A 22,357-nucleotide genomic window follows, 5' to 3' on the forward strand; every position below is an offset into this window, starting at 1 on the left:
CTGTAAGGCATAGAGTTACAGAGTGCAGGAAGAGGGCCTTTGGCCCATCAGTTTGCACTGTCATCCCAATTTATTTTCTCCATATTCCCATCAACTTACCCCAGATTCTCCCCACTCACTCACACACTAGATGCAGCTTACATTGGCCCAGAGGCATCCGTTAGTCTTGCGAGACCATGGATCTGCACCTGGAAAGTCTTCACTCTCCAGGGCACAGGCCTGGGCAAGTTTGTATGGAAGACCAGCAGTTGCCCATGCTGCAAGTCTCCCCTCTCCACGAGACCGATGTTGTCCAAGGGAAGGGCATTAGGACCCATACAGCTTGGCACCAGTGTCGTTGCAGAGCACTGTGTGATTAAGTGCCTTGCTCAAGGACACAACACGTTGCCTCGGCCGGGGCTCGAACTCACGACCTTCAGGTCACTAGTCCAATGCCTTAACCACTTGGCCCCGCACCCACTTAGCCCATAAGACTACCAAGGAACAGCTTTATTTGATGCAGGAGGAAACTGGAAAGCTTTGCAGAAACCCATATTTCACTTAGGGATACAGCGCAGAACAGGCTCTTCTAGCCCAAGGAGCCTCACCACCCAGCAACCCACCGATTCAACCCTAGCTTAATCACACAACAATTTACAATGACCAAATCACCTTCTAGCTGCTGCATCTCTGGACTGTGGGAGGAAACCGAAGCACCTGGAGGAAACCCACGCGGTCACGCGGAGAATGTACAAACTCATTACGCGTGGCACCAGAATTGAACACCAAACTCCGATGCCCGAGAGGTACGCTAACGCAAGATGGCATAATTATAAGGTTAATCATAAGGAGATCAGAGGAAAGTGAAGGGGGTGTGGTTGTCAGATGAAAGTATTTTACACAGAGAATGGTGGGTGTGTGGAATATCCTGCCGGGGTGGTGGTAGATTAGGGACATGTAAGAAATTCTTTGACAAGCACATGGATGATAGAAAAATGGAGGGCTATGTAGGAAGGAAGGGTTAGATTGATCTTAGATTATAGGCTATAAGGTCTGCACAACATTGAGGGCCGAAGGGCCTGTGCTGTGCTGTAGTGTTTTACGTTTATAGGGTAGTGTGCAAACTCTGCACAGACAACACCCAAAGTCAGGACTGAACCTGGAAATGTGAGGAAGCAGCTCCAAATTGATTGAGCCTCATGCCACATGCCGATTCCACTGGGTGTCCCTGCCCGCTTCGGAGAAGGCGGCAGAGAAAAACCACAGTGAACCACAACTGTCCAGTCGGTACACCTCATCCCACAGCACACCTGGGTGGAGAACCACAGGATTTAGAGGGAACAATATTGAAGGAATGGTGATGTACTTCCAAGTCAGGATGGCGTGTAATTTTGAGGGGGAGCTACCTGTGCAGGGGTTCCCAATTTTCTTTATGCCGCAGACACCTATCGTTAACTGAGGGGTCCACGCACCCCAGGCTGGGAACCCCTGTACTAGTGGGAACATTCCCCTGTGCTTGCTACTCCCATCCTTCTACACTCAAACTTCAATGTTCAAAGTAAATTTATTATCGGATTATGTACGTCTCCATTTTCTACCTCGAAATTAATTTCCTTGTAGGCATTCACAGTAGAAAAAAGAGATAATCAATGAAAAACTACGAAAACCACAAAGACTGACAAACAATCAGGGTGCAAAAGGAGAGAAAGTGTGCAAATACAAAAATAAATATATCAATAATAGGTGATCGGGGTCCTTGTGTTTCCAAGGAGCCCTGGCAACTGGCTGCATTTCATAGCTGAAGCATACTGTAGGGGAAATGGTGGAAGCAGAGGACGAAGGCTTGGTGCCAATCAAGCACGCTCCCTTGTACTGTGTTGAGTTTCTGAAGTGTTGCTCATCCAGATATTATGCAGAGTACTGACTTGTACTTGTTAGCATAGTGGTAATGTTGTTGGACGAGTAATCCAGAGGTTCAGATCACTGACCTAGATCAACATTAAATTGCAGCCGCAAGCAGTGGACGCACGATTTGCATTCGCCTGTACAGATACTCGATGTTTGCTTGCAGTGTACTGGATCATACTGGAATAATGTCCTCACCCCACACCGGATCATACAGATTCTGCCAAACCAGTCACTAAATAATAAAGACTTTGTGCAGAGACAAGAATACTGCTATGATAACAAAGTGTGTTTGTGTACACTACCCTGCTGACCTTTGCAAAATGTCAGCTCCTGCTGCTACACATTGGAGTGGGTGAGCCGGCAGGCTCGGAGACTCGGGCACAGCTGTAGCTTCAGCCATGGCTAATTGCATTACACAGACAGAAGGTTAGCAGCCAGACTCAATCTTGATTGAAGCTGAAACATTTCAAACACTAGGGGGTATCCTTTGCTCTTTTAGGTCAAACACTTTGCCTGCTTCTGCTCCTCAGCATTGTCTGCCAATCAAAGGAAAGGCTTGCTCGCATCTCTGAGCACCTTCCATGATATCCCGGCCTGTCCCTAGCCAATCTGGTGCTTCCGAAGTGAAACATAAAGAAAAATGACATATAAACTCAGCCAGTCAGGCAGCATCTGTGGTAGAAAAAAGCAGTCAGTGGTTCAGATTGAAGAAGCTTCACCCAGAGTTTAAGGAGGAGGTGATGGTGAGACTGAAGAAACACACACAAAATGCTGAAGCAATTCAGCAGGCCAGGCAGCATCCATGTTAAAGAGTAAATAGTCGATGTTTCAGGCCAAGACCCTTCTTCGCTTCTGCCCGAATTGTCGACTGTTTACTCTTTTCCACAGATGCTGCCTGGCCTGCTGAGTTCCTCCAGCATTTTGTGTGTGTTGCTTTGGATTTCCAGCATCTGCAGATTTTCTCGTGTTGGTGAGAGCTTAGATTAGTTTGAAGGAATACAAACCCTCCATCCTAAAAAAAGGGCTAGAACCTGAAACACTGACTTTCTGTAGCTGCAGCTTGACTGGCTGGAATCTCCCAGCATTTCTTCTTTTTGCTTCAGATTCCAGCACCTGCAGATTGATTTAGGAATGCCACTTGCACTTTGATTGTATCATTTACAACTTCATAATTTGTTCAGCCAACTAAGTGTTATCACTGTTGTAACCGAGGGAACGGCAATCGATTTAAAAACTCTCGCGGGCTGCACTGTGATACTGCCCTAACCTGTGGGTGACAATGTTGAGGGAGGAATGGACATCAGCTAGGATAACAGGTATTCTACTCTGTTCTGTTCTCCAGCTAAAGTGCTGGGGTCTTTTATTCCCACTTGAGTGCACAATCAGAGCCTTGTATCATCCGAAAGGCAACACGGCAGGGCAGCACACCACACTGGAATGGGTGCTCGTGCTGAGCTGAGTAAATGGAACCCATAAACATCCGATCCAGGGGAGCGAGACCCACTCACCAAGCCACAATGTGACTAGGAGTGACTAACGTAAGGGTATGTGCACAGCAAAGTCCCAGACTGAGTGGTGAAGCTTGACAGGCTACTGCTACTGTTCCTGTATTGAAGATTCTAGATTCACATTTATTTATCACGTGTACATCAAGACGTATAGTGAAATGAGTCGTTTGCATCAACAACCAACGCGATCAATGGTGCGCTAGGAATCACCCACATTCTGGCACTACCACAGCATTCCCATAATGCTCAGCTGAACAACACAGAACACAACAAGCAGTAAACACCAACACCAAAGACTATCCTCTTGCCTCTGAATTTGAGAAGAACAAGGACAATCTTCCAATTCATCCAAAGGACTCAGGAGCTATTTTCCTTGATATGCTCAGGGCATACGTTTAGTCAAAGTTTCCAGTCAGACGGAAATCTCAACTAGGTCTTCCCAGTCATTAACAAATACTTTCCCGTTGTAATGTTCCAAGCAGCCCTGCTGGCGCACAGACAAAATCATGCGGGCAGAACATCCTTTTGTACAAGGGTACTCCTGATTTTTATTCTCCTGTGGCTTTCGTTTGGAGGTCACTGTCTAGCTACAGTTCTCAGTCTGTGATTGGGGGGCACTAAGTGGGAATCCCATGAGTGGCCAACTAGGACGATGACCTTCAAACTCATTCAAGAAGCTGAAAAACACAAACGTAGAGGTGTATAAGATGGTAAGAGGCTTAGATAGTGTGGACAGCCAGGGACTTTTTCCCAGGGCTGAAATAGCTAATTCAAGGGAGCATAATTTTAAGACGATTGGAGAAAAGTATAGGAGAGTTAGAGGTAGTTTTTTTTTACATAGAGTGGTGGGTGTGTAGAACACACCGTCAGAGGTTTGGTAGTGGCAGATACTTTAGGAAGATTTGAGAAACCCTTAGATAGGCACATGGATGAAAGGAAAATGGAGGGCTATGTGGGATAGGAAGTTTGGATTGATTTTTGTGCAGGTTAAAAGGTCAGCACAACATCATGGGGTAAAATGCCTGTATTGTGCTGTAGTGTTCCAAGTTCTATAACTTTGGGGTAAAAACTAAGATCAATGTCCGTTGTGCTTAAGGCCTTGGTTAGAGCTGTCGCAAGAGGATTGGATGAGCTTTAATTGACCTTTCTTACAGCTTTAATACACACTGAAGTATCACATCTCCATAACATGTTGGGTTTGTTACCTGTCCGGTTTGGCGTCAGCCGCTCTGCAGCCCTAACCCTGTCGTCTATCTGTTGGCTTCGCAGACTGTGCAGCTCAGGCACCTGCAGGTAGTGATTCTCCATCGCTTTAGCTGCGCTCATTTCCTTCTCCCTGCTCCTTTCCCTGTCTCGCTCCATCTCTCGCTCGCGTTCCCTCTCCCGCTCCTTCTCCTTCTCCCTTTCGAGCTCCTTCTCTCTCTCCTTTTCCCGCTCGGCCTCGCGCTCCCGCTCCCGCTCTTTCTCCCGCTCTCGTTCCCGCTCCCTCTCCCGGCGGATTTCTTCACTTATCTGCAGCCTGCAAATTGGGGTGGGGGGGGGGGGGTAGAGATGAAGGAGGCACAAAAAAAAAAAAACAAACCATTAGAAATCCTGTTATTATTTATTGAAACCGGTCAAATCAAATGCAGGTACAAAACACCGTCTTCTTCTGTAACGAAGCAATATGTGTAACTCAGTTCTACTGAATAGGAAAGCAAGAGAATCGCTTTTCTTGAAAGCTAACAGCACAACAAGCAATCTGCTGGAGGAACTTAGTAGGTCAAACAATATCTGTGGGAGAAAAGGAATTGCCATGTTTCGGGTCAAAATTCAGCATCAGTATGGCTTTGATCTGAAACATCGACAATTCCTTTCCTTTCCACAGATGCTACTCGACAGGCAGAGCTCCTCCAGAAGATTGTTCGTTGCTTCAGATCCCAGTCCCTGAAGTCTCCTGTGTCTTCAAGCTAATGGGGCAGATCTTCTGCCCGACGCCAGCAACTATCACACATTTCCTTTGATAGAAGAAGATGCAGCTCAGTCCATCCAGTCAAAGTTGGCTGAAAGAGCAAACCTGCATTTCTCCCCCTGCTAATTTTCCCTCATGAATTCATTGTCTCGGAGATGTGCAGAACAGAAAAAAAAGCAGCCCTTCAGCCCATCAATTGCAGGCTGCCCATTTTTTTTTACTGTACTCAAATAACAATATAAACAAGCACAGTAGTACAATTGCATGCTGTGCTTGCCACAGCTATCAGAGAGCTACAACCACATATAGGAAGGGCGTTGTAGTATTATGTGTATCACTTTATTCTTTATCAGGCTATTGCACAGCTTTAGTAGGTTTTAAGGTTTACATGGATATAATAGGCGAAATGGGCTCTTCTACTGTGAGCTTCTATACTGTACCTGCCACTGTAAGGTGCTGCATTGTCCAAGTGCCAGGCGCATAACGCACACGTACTACTTGCTGCCCATTACACTGCTGTTGTCTAGGGCAGCAATGAACTGTCCTCCATCTCTGGTGGTGTTCAGGGCTTCCTTCATCATGTCAGTAGCTTCCTCTCAGTTTTCACTGCCGTCATTCATACAGGTCCCAGGTAGATACTTAGGAATACTGTCACACTCAGATGTAGAAGGATTCTTCATTGCTGTTTCCGTAAAAGTTTTGTTTTACCCGTCACGGTTGTAGGCCTGAGCTGAACCCCCCAGCCTGGAGAACCGATGGACCACTCTCAGTCTGGCCTCTATCCTTTGACCTATTTGGTATGGGTGACCCTACCAAGAGCCAAAGCATAAAGCCCTGACTCCAGCCAACGTAGCTCTCCAGGTCATTGAGGCACTCAAACCTCCAAACCCTACAACAAGGTTGTGGTCCTCTTGGAAGACATAAGGCATAGGGATGCATACATTGCTGCAGAGGTTCAATCCCACCATAGTAATTTGAATCCTTCCTTCAGTTAGTCCTGACGAAGGGTCTTGGCCTGAAACGTCGACTGTACCTCTTCCTAGAGATGCTGCTTGGCCTGCTGCGTTCACCAGCAACTTTGATGTGTGTTGATAGTAATTTGAAGACGCAAGTTTACTCTTATGAAATTAAAAAAATAGACCCGTTTAAGTCATCACCAGCAAGTCCCAGGCTCTGTCAACCTTCCACTAAAAGGATAATGCCTTTTAGTTTATTCCTGGATTAATCTCTCCCTTTCATAGATACTTGATCACTTCCTGCATATTTTCAGCTACATCGGCTGCTCCTTATCATTTCCAGCATCTGCAGCTTTTCACTTCATCTCTCAACAAATGTGCCAGCCTTTTAACAATGTGTCTTGGTTCCTGCTCATTGCAACGTGTGTGTGTGTGTGTGTGTGTGTGTGTGTGTGTGTGTGTGTTTGCGGTAGGCGGAGAACAGGTGCAGATTTACCTCTCTGACAAGTGCTCTGGCTGCAGGGCAGACAGTGAGGAATGAGACAGCTCTGTGGGAAACCTCATTCCAGGCAGGTGTAGATTCATGGCGGAGGGGTGAAGAGGTGGCAGAGTGCCTGGGGTTGCAATTGGGTAGAAAGGTGACCGCAAGGCTGAGAGGCAGTATGAATCATCCACCCTGCAAAAGAGAAACAGCACAGTTGGTCAGAAAACAAATTCTTTCTTGGTAATCTCACTCACACCAGCACCACAATGCAGGCTCATTTCATTGCTCGGTTGGTTGGCCCTTTAGCTGCCAAGGCACTAAATACTGGAATTCCTTCTGAAAACCTCACTCTCCCATCTTAATTCGCACTTAAGAACCTATCCCTTTGACCCTGTTCCCCATTCTGTGGTTTGATTTGTTTGATTATTGCCTCGGGATCTTTTTAAAAGCTCCAATCTGCTGCTCCTGTAACCCTCAAAGACTTCAGGCTTTTTAACACGAGCTTTATTCCTCGTTGCTTCTGGCCTGAACAACAAGCTTAGTCGACTGCCTTGGGCAGGAGGTTCACTGGGTTAATTGCACTTGCTGTGGGAGGAGGATACCATGCAAACTCCGTGAAGAAGAATCTGCTCATTCTTTTTCATTGTGATTAGAGTGGCAAAGAATAGGCAATGGCCAAGTAGCCATTATTCCCAATCTGCTGCATTCAAGGATAGGTTAAAGACTAGCTTTATTTGGCACATGAACATCGTGAGATTGAAGCATACAGTGAAATGCATCGTTTTACTTCAACAACCAGCACAGTTCGAAGATGTGCTGAGGGCAACCTGCGAGTGTCGTCACATTTCCTGCACCAACGTTCAAAGTTCAAAGTTCAAAGGAAACTTATTATCAAAGTTTGCCATCCACCCTGGGATTCGTTTTCTTGAGTGCGTTCACAGTAGGTGCAAAGGAATACAATAGAATCAATGAAAAACTGCACACCAAGACAGGCAAACAACCAATGTGCAAAAGACAAACTGTATAAATACAAAAAATAATAAAGAAATAAATAATATTGGAGGCATGAGTTGGAGAGCCCTTGAAAGTGAGCCCATATGTTGTGGAATAAGAGGTGAGTGATCTTACCCACGCTGGTTTAGGAGCTTGATTGTTGAAGGGTAGGAACTGTTCCTGAGCCTGGTGGCGTGGGACCAGAGGCCCTTGTACCAGGCTCAGCAGCAAGCAGAGAACATAGCATGCCCGCAACTTACTAACCCGAACCCCATATGTCAGGAAGAAACTGAAGGGAACCCACGCAGACACTGAGCGGCAGGAATTGAGCCTCAAGCTTCTGATCACTGGTGTGGTAAAGCATCATGCTAACCACTCGTTACCGTGGTGTATCTAGCAGCCAGGCAGGAATCAGATGGTGGAGAAGCATATAACTTGCTCCATACTGTATATTATGTCTTTCCAGTTACCAAATAATGCTTAATACCACTGAGTTGATCCACAGCTCAGTACTCTTATTTCTGTTTCCCAACCACCTTCCTATTTTAAACAATATACAATACTGAGGAAAAGTCTTCAGCACCCTAGCTATATGTATGTTCCCAAGACTTTTGCACAGTACTGTATATTCATCCAAGCATAGCAATAATGATTCAGGCAAATAGGACAACTGAGCAATCACAAAATATCATAGGCCCATATACCCTTCTGAAGAAAGATGGAAGTTTTTCCTAAATAAGTAAAGATAGTTTTTTTTTAAATGTCCATACCCTGAGGTCCAGCCCAATGCAACCATGTTGATCAGCTAAACAAGAGCGGGACTAACACAGTAAATGGTAGGGCCCTGCAGAGTATTGTAGAGGTATAATTATATTGTTCTCTGAAAGTGGCAACACAGGTGGATAGGGTAGTGACATATGCTGCCTTCATTGGTTATGGCATTAAATACAGGTTCTGTGACATCACACTGAAACAGTACCAGTTATCAGTGAGACCACAATTGGAGCACTTTGTCCAGTTCTGGTCGCCCAGCTAAAGGGAGGATATCATTATGGTGGAAAGTGCGCAGGAAAGACCCATACAGATATGTCCATACATGGCCTCCTCTACTGCTATGATGAGGCTAAGCTCAGGTTGGAGGAGCAACACCTCATATACCGTCTGAGTAGTCCCTTGGTATGAACATAGAATTCTACAACTTCCGGTAATTCCCTCCCCATCCCTTGCTCTATCCCTATTTCACTCGGCCCCCCCCCCCAGCTGCCTATCACCTCCCTCATGGTTCCGCCTCCTTCTACGACCCATTGTCTTCCTGCCTATCACCTAGCTGCTTCCCCTCCCCCACCCCCTTGTCTTTCAAATTACTGGTTTTTCAACTGAACCTACCAGCCTTCTACTTCCAACCCTCCCCCACCTTCTTTATAGGGCCTCTGCCCATTTGCTCTTCAGTCCTGACGAAGGGTTCCGGCCCGAAACGTCGACTCATTGTTTCCACGGATGCTGCCCGACCTGCTGAGTTCCTCCAGCATGTTGTGAGTGTTGCTTTGATCCCAGCATCTGCAGATTATTTTGTATTTAAGATTTAAGAGGGTGTTACTGGGACTGGATGGCCTGAGTTATAAGGAGAGGCTGACTAGGCCGGGACTTCCTTCATTGGGAGTATAAAAGGCTGAGGGGTGATCGTGAGGAGAATAGATAAGGTGAATGTTCACAGTACTTTTCCCAAGACAGGGGAATTTAAGGTGAGAGTTTTAAAAGTGGGCCAGAGCTTTCATACAGAAGTTAGATAGATACTTCATTGATCCCAAAGGAAATAGTGTCACAGTAGCATTGCAAGTGCATAGATACACAAATATTAGAAGAGAAGAAGAATAAAAATTAAGTTATCTTAAAAATAAGCTGTACAAGATTTCCAAGTTCACACTGATAAGATGGTAGTGCAAGAATTACCATAATATTATACAATAATGGGTGCACATTCACATTGTCCAGATAAGAAGTGATGGTAGTATTGTACAGGGTGTCTTCGATAGCAGAGTGTGGTAAAGAGAGCTAAACAGAGATCTGTTTTTTTTAAGCGTGTCGTACCAGACATTCAGCCATTCCTGGCTGGGACGTGGTGTCAGGATTAACCGGGTCACGTTATGAACGTTCCTGACTCGACCCTTGTATTTTTTACGAGGCCGAGTGGCTAGCTCGATACTCAACCTGGCACGGGGATGGAAAGTGTGGCCCAACCTGGATTCGAACTTGGGAACCTTCGCTCCGGGGTCCGGCGCTGATCTCACTGCGCCACCAGCCGGCCTAAAGATCTGGTATACGGAGGTTAATAACAGTCTAACAGGAGCGGGTCATCACTTCCCTGCCTATAGCTTGACTCATTATAGGACCTAATAGCCAAGGGTAGCGTTCTTTGGTGTCTTGTCTTAGTCTATTACTGAAAGTGCTTCTCTATTCAGCCAAAGTGGCATGCAGAGGGTGAGACACATTGTCCGGAATTGCCAGGATTTTCCAAAAGGTCCTCTGTTCTATCACAGCCTCCAGTATGTCCAGTTTGACTCCTAAGACAGTGGCAGCCTTTCTAATCAGTTTACTGAGCCTGTTGGCATCACCCGTGTTGATGCCATTGTCCTAGAACAGCACCACATGGAATATTGTACTGGCGACATCAGACTGGTGGAACGTGTGAAGGAGAGGCCTGCATATGCCAAAGGACCTCAGTCTCCTCAGGAAGTAGAGGCGACTCTGGCCCTTCTTGTACACAGCATCCGTGTTGGTGGGTGTATGGAACAAGCTGCCAGTGGAAGCTATAAACAGTGGGTGGGCAGGGGGGTTATAATTGCAATGTTTAAAAGACATTGAGACGTGTTCGTGGATAGCCCTGGTAAAGGTGGAATTAATTGTGGACTAGAGAAAGGCCGGGAAGCTGGAGAACGGTGAAGGAAAGTGGCCAGCAGTGAAGCAAAGCCATGCAGGAAATCCAGGCAGGACGGCTCAACAATACAAGCCCTGTGTCTCTGAACTGTCCATTGTTAAACAAGGTCCTACTGTATCTACGGACTTCAGTCATAATTGCCTTACAAAACATTGCCGGCAGAGTCTTGCAGAAAAAGAAACCTAGCAGTGTGAGCACAAGGGGACACACATGGCCTTGTTTATAACCAGCTCGGTGTTTTATGTTCACAGAACAGAGGGTGTACTGCACACTGTTTTTACTTGTGCTGAAATGCCCTCTCTTTCCAAAGGGGCTGGCTCCTGCCAGAAGCGGGACACTCACTGATGACAGCTGTCTTTGAATCCATTTTTCATGTGCAAATCCGAGCAACGAGTGTTGGGAAACCATCCAACCTTCGCTGATCATCACAATGACCTCGATGGTATTTCATATTTATAGGCACTTATCCAAATTTACAATCTTCCAGGCAACAAGCGGTAGATGGCAGAGATGGATTTTGTATGCTCGCTGCTGCTCCATCGTTCCTCTGCTTTTGAAGCTTTATTTAACCTACAATTCATTCTGTCTGTCCTCACAAGATTCGAGCTGCTCTGAAGCCTCTTTATCAAGATGCACACAGCATTCGTTAACAAGATGGGCAAATTAATGGCACAATTAGAAAGAAATGCACATAATTGCAAAAATTCCGAGGCATTCAAAACTTCAAAGAAAAATTTATTATCAACGTATGTATATCATATACAACCCTGAGGTTCATTTTCTTGCAGGAAAATAAAGAAAAACAATAGAATGCATGAACAGCCATACATAACAACGGCAGAGTCTCGGAAAGTGATTCTACAGGCTGTGGAGTCAGTTCAGCGTTGAGACGAAGGAAGACATTCACGCCAGTCCACTAGCCCGATGGTTGTAGGGCAACAACTGTTCCTAAACCTGGTGGTGTGGTACCCAAGACTTCTGCACCCAACAGAAGTAAATGCTTTTAAAAGGAGGAAAGATGCAAAAGAAGGCAGGGTAATCTTGAAGAATAACGGTCTTCAGAATTACTGCAGAATATAGGCAGAACAGAGGGAAAAAAAATCAGAAAATTAAGAAGCAGAAAACATTGCTGTGCTTATTAAAGGCACCCAAACAGCAATGGTTATGTTAGGGATGGTATAAATCAGGAATATTCAGGTGCATGTAACAAGGGAAATATAATACTCATGGGGCAATTTAATCCATATAAAGACCAGACGAACCAAATGAATAGGCTGTTTCAGGTCTTGCATTTTGGAATGTGAAAGGCTTACCTTTGAGATATGTAATCATATCGTGGAGGATCTTAGATAAAAATTGCAAGTGATTTAGTACAATCTGAAACTTAAATCTAAAAAAAAATGAACTGCAAAGCCAAGAAGCGTGAGTTGACTAGGATAGCTTGGAAACTACTTCAATTAATTCACAGAGTTGCACAGCATAGAAAAGGGCCATTCGGCCCAATTCACTCATGCTGACCAAGTGTGTGTGAATAGATAGATAGCTTCAATTTGCCTTGATTAGGCTCATATCTTTCTAAATCTCTTCTATTGATGTACCTGTCCAAATGCCTTTTAGTCATTGTCATTATATCTGCCGCTACCACCGTGCTATAGGAAGAATATGATTAAGTCAGAGAGGATGCAGAAACAGATGCAAGGGAATGCTGCCTGGACTGAAGGGCCTACGTTATAAAGAGCAATTGGATCGGGTGGGGCTGCTCTCCCTCAAGTGAAGGAGGTTCATTCTCTGGCAGCTCGTTCCATACATCTGTCCCTCTTGCCCTCTTGTGTGGAAAATCTTGTCCTTCACGCCCTTTATAAATTTCTCCCTTCTCACCATCAACTAAACTTCCTCATTAGAAAACACTGCAGCCATTTGCCTTATCCATGCCCCTCATGATTTACATATAGTATAGCTATGGTGCCTAAGACATTTGCACAGTACTTTAGTAATCTTATTACACTGTACTGCTGCAAAAAAAAACAAATTTCATGACATATGTGTGTGATGATTCTGATATGGGTCTCTATTGTGGACTGAGAGTGGGAAGATGGCAGGGAGAAGGGAATCATTGTTGGGAAAAGGGGAAGGAGCAGGAAGCACCAGAGAGACATTCTGTAATGATCAATAAACCAATTGTTTGGTCTGGCGTGGTGCTTCAGGGCTGGGTGTGTCTGTGCCCGCGCCACCCCTGCCTCTGGCACTCTTCTGCCACCTGTCCCACAGTGCCCCACCCTCGCCATTCCCAACATCCTGTGTTCCGGCTGGATTTACAAACTCACTCTCCATTCTATGTTGACAAAGACAGTATTGTGCAAAAGCCTTAGGCATCTTGGCTACATATATACAGTGTCTCTGTAAGTTCACTCCTCAGCCTCCTTCATGCCAGGTGAACAGTCCCAGTTATCCAATTGCTCTATCCCATCCTTCCTTTTGCACAGTGACCAGAACTGTACACAACACCCCAAGTGCGGCCTAACCAACAACTTCATAAAGAGTCATAGAGCTATACAGTACGGGAAGAGACCCTCTGGTGAAACTAAACCATGCCTAAATGAGCTGGTCTCATTTACCTGAAATTGGCCCATATCTCTCTAAGTCTTTCCTATCCACCTGTCCACATGCAACACTGATCATAAAACAACACAGCACAGGAACAGGCCCTTCGGCCTGCAAAGCTGTGCAGAACCAATTGAATTACTAATCAAATGGCCAACTCATCTCTTCTGCTGACACAATGTCGATATTCTTCCATTCTCCTCACATTCATGTGCCTATCTAAATGTCTCTTAGAAGTCTCTAATGTCTCTTACAGTTTCCACCACCACCCCAGGCAGTGTATTCCCATCACCCGCTACTGAGTGAAATCTTGCCCCTCACACCTCCTTTGAAGCTACCTCCTCTCACCTTAAATGCATGCCCTCTGGTATTAGGCATTTCACCCCTTGGAAAAAGATGTTGTCTACTCTATCTATGCCTTTAAATGTAATGAACATCTTTTGGGCTGCTTCCAATACCTCTGTATCCTGTCTTAAGTAAAGGAATTACAACAGTACACAGCGCCCAGTACTGAATGTTTATTGATTTAGTAATACAGCCAGAAGAAGGCCCTTCCAGCCACGGTCAGCCCTGACTTAACCCTAACCTAATCATAGGACAATTTACAATGACTAATAAACCTACCCGGGAGGCCTTTGGGAGAAAATGGAGCAGCTGGGGAAAGCCCACGCATTCCACAGGGAGGATGTACAAAGATTCCTTTCAGAGGACGCTGGAACTGAACTCCGAGCTTCGAGATGAAAGAGCGTCCTGCCAACCGCTACACTGTCATGGCACCCCAAGTGTGGCCTTAGCAGCATCCAATACAACTGCAACAACACTTTCCTACTTCAAAATTTCAATTCCCCCCCCCGCCCCCCAGCAATAAAGGTGAACATGCCATTTGCCTTCCTAACGACTTGCTATACATTGCCTGCTAATGTTTTGCATTCACACAACAGGAACACCTAGCTCCCACTGTGAGCGAAAAAGATAAGAGGAAACTATAGTTAGCATGACATCAGTGTGAGAAAAACTGCTGTAATCTATTATTAAGTTAGTGTGAACAGGATATATAGAAAATAATAATAGGGTTGGGCAGAGTCAGTATGAATTTATGAAAGGAAATTATGTTTGAACTGTTAACAGCTTTTGCAGAAAAGATAAGGGAAAACCACTTGATTTGAAATATTTGGATAAGGTACTACTTAAGAGATTATTAAACACAATGAGAAAACACATTATTGAGGTAATATATTAATGAAAAGTGTGGATTAATTAACAGACAGGAATCAATGAGTAGGAATGTGAAGGCCATTTTCCAATTGAGAAACTGTGCCCAGTCAATGCCTCTGGAATCAGCTGGTGACCCTCTGAATTTGGTGGGGTGGACGGGAGTGATAAATTCAAGTTTGCTGATGATACAATTGACCAGTTACCTAGTATGATAAGATGAACTACTGACCTGACATTGCACCTTGTTATGATCTTACACCTTATCATCTACCTGCACTGCACTTCCACTATAACACTTCATTCTGGACTGCTATCGTTTTACCTTGTACTACCTCAGCACATTGTTGTAATGAACTGATCTTTTTGCAAGACAAGAGTCTCACTGTACCTTGATACACAGCATGAAAGGATATGGGAGAAGGCAGGAGATTGGGGCTGAGAGGAAAAATGGATCAGCCATGTTGAAATGTGGAGCAGACTCGATTGGCAAAATGGCCTAATTCTGTTCCCACATCTTATGGTCTGATATGATGTGACACTTTCAGACTGCCATGTGTAAGAGCTTCCTGTTTGAAAAACTGGTTGCTATGTGGGCAAACCGGTAGCGTAGCGATTAGCGCAACACTAATACAACTCGCGGTGCTCCAGAGTTCAGAGGTCATTTCCGGCGTGGTTCTGTAATGAGCCTGTATGCCCTCTCCGTGAAATGCGTGTGTTTTCTCCAGTTGCTCCGGTTTCATCCCACTGTCCAAAAATGTACTGAGTAGGTTGACTGGCTGTTGTAAATTGTCCCACGATTAGGTTAGGGTTAATCAGATTCGTCAGGACTTGCTGGGGTGGCGTGGTTCAAAGGGCTGGAAGGACCCACTCCCCACTCCACTGCGAAACAAATAAATCCTTCCTCCCACAGTGACCGTTCTTCAGAGTCGGCTGAAAAGCAAGTGGGCACATTCCAAACGAGAGACAGAACACTACTTTAGCGCAAGTCATTACAATTGCCATCGTGCCATCTGTTCATTATGACCCTGTGCTCAGCCAATGCCGTCAAACGCACAGTGATCACAAGATGCGGAATTTCCTCTTTCCTTTACTACTAGATGAGTGTCAATACTCCAAAGTTCCAAGTAAATTTATTATCGAATTATATATGTGTTACCATACACTAGGTCATAGGGCAGGTTAAGGTTATGGAGATAGGGTGGTGCAAAAGTGGAGGACAAAGTTGGACATTTCAAAACTGAGAGACCAGCAAAGGTGCAGCTAATACAGCTCAGAACACTTGGGTGGGGGGCATGAGGGTGGTGGGGACGATCGTTATTTGGATGGTGGGAGTCATGACACAGGCAGCAGAGATGACAGCAGAAGAAGAACAGAGACCGACCAGGAAGGAGGATCTGAGAATAAACAGTCAGGGGGCAATGGAAACATGGGAGGAGTTTTCGGCAGTGAACAGAGGCAGGGATGCAGATGGAGCTGGTGACGACTTTGAGAGCAGGAAGATTAGGAAGAAGGGAGGAGGCCAAGGCTGCAACAGATCAGCTCAACCACTCCCGTGCCCAGGGTAGGGAACGATGTCGACAGCCTGGGAATGGAGCAGGAGCGGGGATGGAGCCTCTCAGCTGGAGCATATGACCCTCCAGGAAATAAAGAGGGCAGTGGACAACCTAGCGTCTGCATGGACAGAGATTGGCTTGTATGATCCTGCCTGAGGAACGTGACACATTCCTGATGAAGGATCTCAGCCTGAAATGTCAACTCTCCATAGATGCTGCCCGACCTGCAGAGTTCCTCCAGCATTTTGTGTGTGTGTGTGTGTGTGTGTGTGTGTGTGTGTGTGTGTGTGTGTGTGTGTGAGAGTGTGTGTGTGTGTGAGAGACTCTGGATTTCCAGCATCTGTGGAATCTCTTGTGTTTATCACCTCACATATCGTATCTTTAGTTCATGCACATGTGCTTCATATTACACGGGGCACAGCACATGTTCTGAGACAACCAGAGAGCAATGGAACTAAAATGTAGGTTTATGGTAGAAGATTCCTTCGATGTAACTGAGCTGTTACAGGAAGCTGCGGGAGGTGCCTCTCTCCCCCTCTGTCTCTCTCTCTCTGTAATTAGTTCCCATTTCCTGTGTCCAATCCTGTCTTACCTGAAGGCCGGGTGAGGGAATGGATGATGGGCAAGATAGCTGGAGTGATAGTAGGCAGAGGCAGCTGCCTCCAGCCCCATTGGCGGCAGTGCAGGCATGCGTAGCTCCTCCCCTGTGTGATATGGCCGGAAGCTGCGAAGGTAATCTTCCTGCACACTGCCAGACGCAACAACATGAGGAACCGGGCGCTGCAAACTGTGCAGAACAAAATCACAAAGAGGTTAATTTTTTCAGGACAATACATATCCTCTAGAAACAAATCGAAGTTCAAAGTAAATTTATTAACAAAGCACACTGAGCTGAACTGAAATATGCCTTCTGATTTTGTGTTCTATACCCTGTGTTTTCACTCATTTTTAGTTGCTGTTTACATGATTTGTTTTTTTTAACTTGGGGGGGGGGTTGATTTTATTTTCCTTTAACGGGATCCATGGTGTTTCTTTGTTTCGTTGCTGTCTGTGGGAAGATGAAACTCAGAGTTATATACTACATACATACTTTGATAATATAAATGTACTTTGAACTTAAGTTTGAATTTCTGTATATGTCACCACATACTTTGAATTTGAGTTTGAATATCTGCATATGTCACCAGATACTATCCTTGAGATTTATTTTCTTGCAGGCATTTACAGGAAAATAAAAAAATGGAATAGAACTTATATTTAAAAAATTAACAATATAAAGACTGACAAATATCCAATGTGCACAAGAGGAGAAAACATGTAAATAACAAATAAAAATAAGTAAGTAAATAATACTGAGAACATGAATGGTACAGTCCTCAAAAGTGAGTCTTTTGGTTATGGAGACAGTTTAGTAATGAGGTGAGTGAAGTTATCCACACTGGTTCAGGAGCCTGATTCAGGGGTAATAGCTGTTCCTGAACCTGCCGGTGTGGGACCTGAGGCTCCTGTTCCTCCTGCCCAATGGCAGTACCAGTACAGAGTAGCAGTGAGAAGACAGCGTGGCCTGGATGATGGATGCTGCTTTCTTTTCGCAGCACTCCTTGCTCAAGGATGGGGAGGTGTAGCGGCTACTTGAAAAACAAACCAAGACGGCTGAGAGGCTGAGTGGGGGAATCGACATTGTGCGACATGCTTCCAAATAACTGAGCTCCAAGTTGTGAAAAGTACGTTCGATCCTTTATCACAAAACCAACAAAGGCGCCAATCAAAAATAGCAATAACAAAATTGATGATATAAGTGTAGTTAGCAAAATTAGGGAAGTGAGAGTAATGAGTGGTATAAAAAAATATATATTCCCTAGCTCACTCCTTCTCTAACTAAGCTAAAAACAACATAAAGGGTGAATATTTGACAGCTCATTTACTTCTATCACACCCCAACCCACATGACAGATTACCATAACCCATAATAAACAAGCAACACAAAATACAACACAAACAGACAGAAAATAAATAGATGGCTCCTACAGGATGGCTTTATATATTAACAGAATGAGATATCCTCTTTGCAGTAAATGCATTTAAAGTTCATCGCTAAAGAAGAATCTTTTAAAATCTAAAGTTGTAATCAGTATTTATTCATGTAATGATCTTATCAGTGGCCTTACCAAGCACTTTTTAAGGTCCGCACCTTAATTTCTTAGTAAACATTTCTCGTACAACGCCCTTAAATAATCCGTGATGAAAGAAGAATTGCCTTTCAAACTTGAGGCTTCAATGTGAAGTTAGATGTTGCTGGTGCTGGATTACGTTCTGACGCAGTGTGCACCGTCCCAGCAGGAGGGAGGCTGTTCAGACCTCCTGTCACCCTAGCGCAGCTGGCCAATTGTTCGAGAGACCAAGTTGTGGCTCACAATCTCATCCTGCAGTGTGTGCGGGCTGGTCTGTGTGACAGTCATGCACGCTAAGAGGCTAAGATGAAGCAGGCAGAATAGCCAGAAACCAGATTCTCTATTTCAGCACTGAAAGATCCCACCTCTTACCCAACCTTAACCAGATACATCAGATGCCAAGCTGATACCAATTGCTTTGAGAGATGACACGCTGCCTGGGTTGTGTGTCAGTAAATTTTCCAAAACCCATTTGTAATATAACCTCAGCATCAGTAGCTAAACTCAATGACAGGCAGGAACTCACAAAATATCTTGGCAACCACTTTGGTCCGGTGTTTCTGTGCTCCGTTAAGTTCCACGTGACCCTGTGGCTTCAGCCTCTACAGATTAGTGACCAGATGGTCCTTTAAGCCCTTTGCTTTTGCACTGTTAAAACTCTGGATCTTGAAGATCATTATTGGCGTTAACTTACTTGAGAGGAGGGAACCGGGAGTCCTGGACAACGGTGCTGTGAGTGAGACCAAATGCATAAGGGGCCCCGAGGAGGTGAGATGTGATAGACGGGGGTCCTTTCTCCGACTGGTGCTGGGTCTCTGTGTGCATTCGTTCCCTACTGGGCCCCCGGGCCACTGGTTCTGGCTGGAAAGACAACAGAAATAAGGTTTTTGCATCTGATTTGCATCTTAGATTGAAGGCCTACAGATACAGTCGTCCCAGCCTCTATGACAGTTACACTCGATTTGCAATTGGTTCTCTTCATTAGAAAGCAAGAGATTATTAAAAACCATTAAGTAGAGCTGGCTATAACCAAATAAAAATAGGAGCAGAATTAGGCCATTCGGCCAATTGAGTTTGACTCAACATTCAATCATGACTGACATTTTCCCACCATAAACCATAATCAAGGCTGGTTTATTATTCAGATGATGTGTTAAAATCATTGACTAGGATAGAGGAGCAATCTGAAAATGAGAATAACGATGCCCTGCTGTTATACAACAATATGGCGTCATGGTTGACACAGACATTGTGCGCTGAATGGCCTGTTCCCACACTTTACTGTTCTATGTTATGAATCCTTGTACTATGACTATGAGTAGAATTTAGCTCACTTTTCAAAGCAATTTTGATTTGAGTTATATGTGGGGAAACGTTGGTGATTTCCCTTTGGACCAGTTAGCAAGTGATCCCGGAACCAAAATAGATCCAAGAAGCTAAATTTATTTAGTATCAACTCCTCCCTGCTGCTTTGAGTATAAATGTTCCTTCATGCAGAAACACTAGGCCTCCTTGCCTGTGAAAGTCTTTCCTCAACTTTCTCCAAAACCTTACAGTCCCCTCTTAGTACCCATGTACAGTACTGTGCAAAAGTCTCAGGCACATATATACATATATAGATAGATAGAAAGATAGAGATGGAGATAGAGATAGAGATAGAGATAGAGATAGAGATAGAGATAGAGATAGAGATAGAGATAGAGATAGAGATAGAGATAGAGATAGAGAGATAGGGCAGAGGGAGGGAGGGAGTGGGAGGGAGGGAGGAAGAGAGGGAGGGAGGGGAGGGAGAGAGAGGGGGAGGTGGGTGGGTGGGGAGGGGGGAGAGAGAGAGATAGAGAGATAGATGGAGAGAGAGAGATAGAGATAGGGATAGGGATAGAGATGGGGAGAGAGGGAGGGAGGGAGACAGAGAGGGAGGGAGGTGGGTGGGTGGGGAGGGGGAAGAGAGAGAGTGATAGAGAGAGAGATAAGAGAGAGAGATAGATAGAGAGAGAGACAGGGATAGGGGAGAGAGAGAAAGGGAGGGGAGGGAGAGAGAGGGGAAGGTGGGTGGGTGGGTGGGGAGGGGGGGAGAGAGAGATAGAGAGATATGGAGAGAGAGAGATAGATAGAGAGAGATAGAGGTAGGGATAGGGATAGAGGAGAGAGAGAGAGGGAGGGAGAGAGAGAGAGGGAGGGAGAGAGGGAGGGAGAGAGGGAGGGAGAGAGGGAGGGAGAGAGGGAGGAGAGGGAGGGAGAGAGGGAGGGAGAGAGGGAGGGAGAGAGGGAGGGAGAGAGAGGGAGGGAGAGAGAGGGAGGGAGAGAGGGAGGAGAGGAGGGAGAGAGGGAAGGAGAGAGAGGGAGGGAGAGAGGGAGGGAGAGAGGGAGGGAGAGAGGGAGGGAGAGAGGGAGGGAGAGAGAGGGAGGGAGAGAGAGGGAGGGAGAGAGAGGGAGGGAGGGAGAGAGAGGGAGGGAGAGAGAGGGAGGGAGAGAGAGATAGGGATAGGGCAGAGGGAGGGAGAGAGAGGGAGGGAGAGAGAGGGAGGGAGGGAGAGGGAGGGAGGGAGGAAGAGAGGGAGGGAGGAAGAGAGGGGAGGGAGAGAGAGAGGGAGGGAGGGGAGGTGGGTGGGTGGGTGGGGAGGGGGGGAGAGAGAGATAGAGAGATATGGAGAGAGAGATAGAGATAGGGATAGAGGAGGGAGAGAGAGGGAGAGAGAGAGAGGGAGGGAGAGAGGGAGGGAGAGAGGGAGGGAGAGAGGGAGGGAGAGAGGGAGGGAGGGAGGGAGGGAGGGAGGGAGGGAGGGAGGGAGGGAGAGGGAAAGAGAGAGAGAGAGAGGGAGAGGGAGAGAGAGAGAGGGAGAGGGAGAGGGAGAGGGATAGGGATAGAGATGGGGAGAGAGGGAGGGAGGGAGGGAGAGAGAGAGAGGGAGGGAGGTGGGTGGGTGGGGAGGGGAGAGAGAGTGATAGAGAGAGAGATAGGGATAGGGATAGGGGAGAGAGAGAGAGGGAGGGAGGGGAGGGAGAGAGAGAGAGGGAGGGAGGGGAGGGAGAGGGGGGGAGGTGGGTGGGTGGGTGGGGGGGAGAGAGAGATAGAGAGATATGGAGAGAGAGATAGAGATAGGGATAGGGATAGAGATGGGGAGAGAGGGAGGGAGGAGGGAGGGAGGAGGGAGGGAGAGAGGGAGGGAGAGAGGGAGGGAGAGAGAGGGAGGGAGAGAGAGGGAGGGAGAGGGAGGGAGGGAGAGAGGAGGGAGGGGAGAGGGAGGGAGAGAGAGGGAGTGGGAGAGAGAGGGAGGGGAGGGAGGGAGAGGGAGGGAGGGAGAGGGAGGGAGGGGAGGGTGAGGGAGGGAGGGGGAGGGAGAGAGAGGGAGGGAGAGGGAGGGTGGGTGGGTGGGTGGGGAGGGGGGGAGGGTGGAGAGAGGGAGAGGAGAGAGGAGGGAGGGAGAGGGAGGGAGAGAGGGAGGGAGAGAGGGAGGGAGAGAGGGAGGGAGAGAGGGAGGGAGAGAGGGAGGGAGGGAGGGAGGGAGGGAGGGAGAGGGAAGAGAGAGAGAGAGAGGAGAGGGAGAGAGAGAGAGGGAGAGGGAGAGGGAGAGGGATAGGGATAGAGATGGGGAGAGAGGGAGGGAGGGAGGGAGAGAGAGAGAGGGAGGGAGGTGGGTGGTGGGGAGGGGGGAGAGAGAGTGATAGAGAGAGAGATAGGGATAGGGATAGGGGAGAGAGAGAGAGGGAGGAGGGGAGGGAGAGAGAGAGAGGGAGGGAGGGGAGGGAGAGGGGGGGAGGTGGGTGGGTGGGTGGGGGGGAGAGAGAGATAGAGATATGGAGAGAGAGATAGAGATAGGGATAGGGATAGAGATGGGGAGAGAGGGAGGGAGGGAGGGAGGGAGAGAGAGGGAGGGAGGTGGGTGGGTGGGGAGGGGGAGAGAGAGTGATAGAGAGAGATAAGAGAGAGAGATAGATAGAGAGAGAGGGTTAGGGATAGGGGAGGGAGGGAGGGGAGGGAGAGAGAGAGAGAGGGAGGGGGAGGGGGAGGGAGAGAGAGAGGAGGGAGGGAGGGAGAGAGAGGGAGGGAGGGAGAGAGAGGGAGGGAGAGAGAGGGAGGGAGGTGGGTGGGTGGGGAGGGG

General features: G+C 46.7%; 1 protein-coding gene across 1 annotated transcript in view; it reads right to left on the bottom strand.

The window, feature by feature from the left end:
* The window catches only part of gse1b (Gse1 coiled-coil protein b), a 774,862-nt gene that overhangs the window by 51,490 nt on the left and 701,015 nt on the right, over window positions 1-22,357 (bottom strand). Inside the window, exons 5-8 of the mRNA XM_072279929.1 lie at window positions 18,949-19,115; window positions 16,676-16,870; window positions 6,799-6,978; window positions 4,601-4,914 (exon numbers count right to left, since the gene is read on the bottom strand). Of these exons, the coding sequence (XP_072136030.1) occupies window positions 4,601-4,914; window positions 6,799-6,978; window positions 16,676-16,870; window positions 18,949-19,115 (856 nt within the window). The remainder of the gene's footprint in view (window positions 1-4,600; window positions 4,915-6,798; window positions 6,979-16,675; window positions 16,871-18,948; window positions 19,116-22,357) is intronic.

The sequence above is a fragment of the Mobula birostris genome, chromosome 15 (assembly GCF_030028105.1).
Source record: "Mobula birostris isolate sMobBir1 chromosome 15, sMobBir1.hap1, whole genome shotgun sequence".
Lineage (NCBI taxonomy): Eukaryota > Metazoa > Chordata > Chondrichthyes > Myliobatiformes > Myliobatidae > Mobula > Mobula birostris.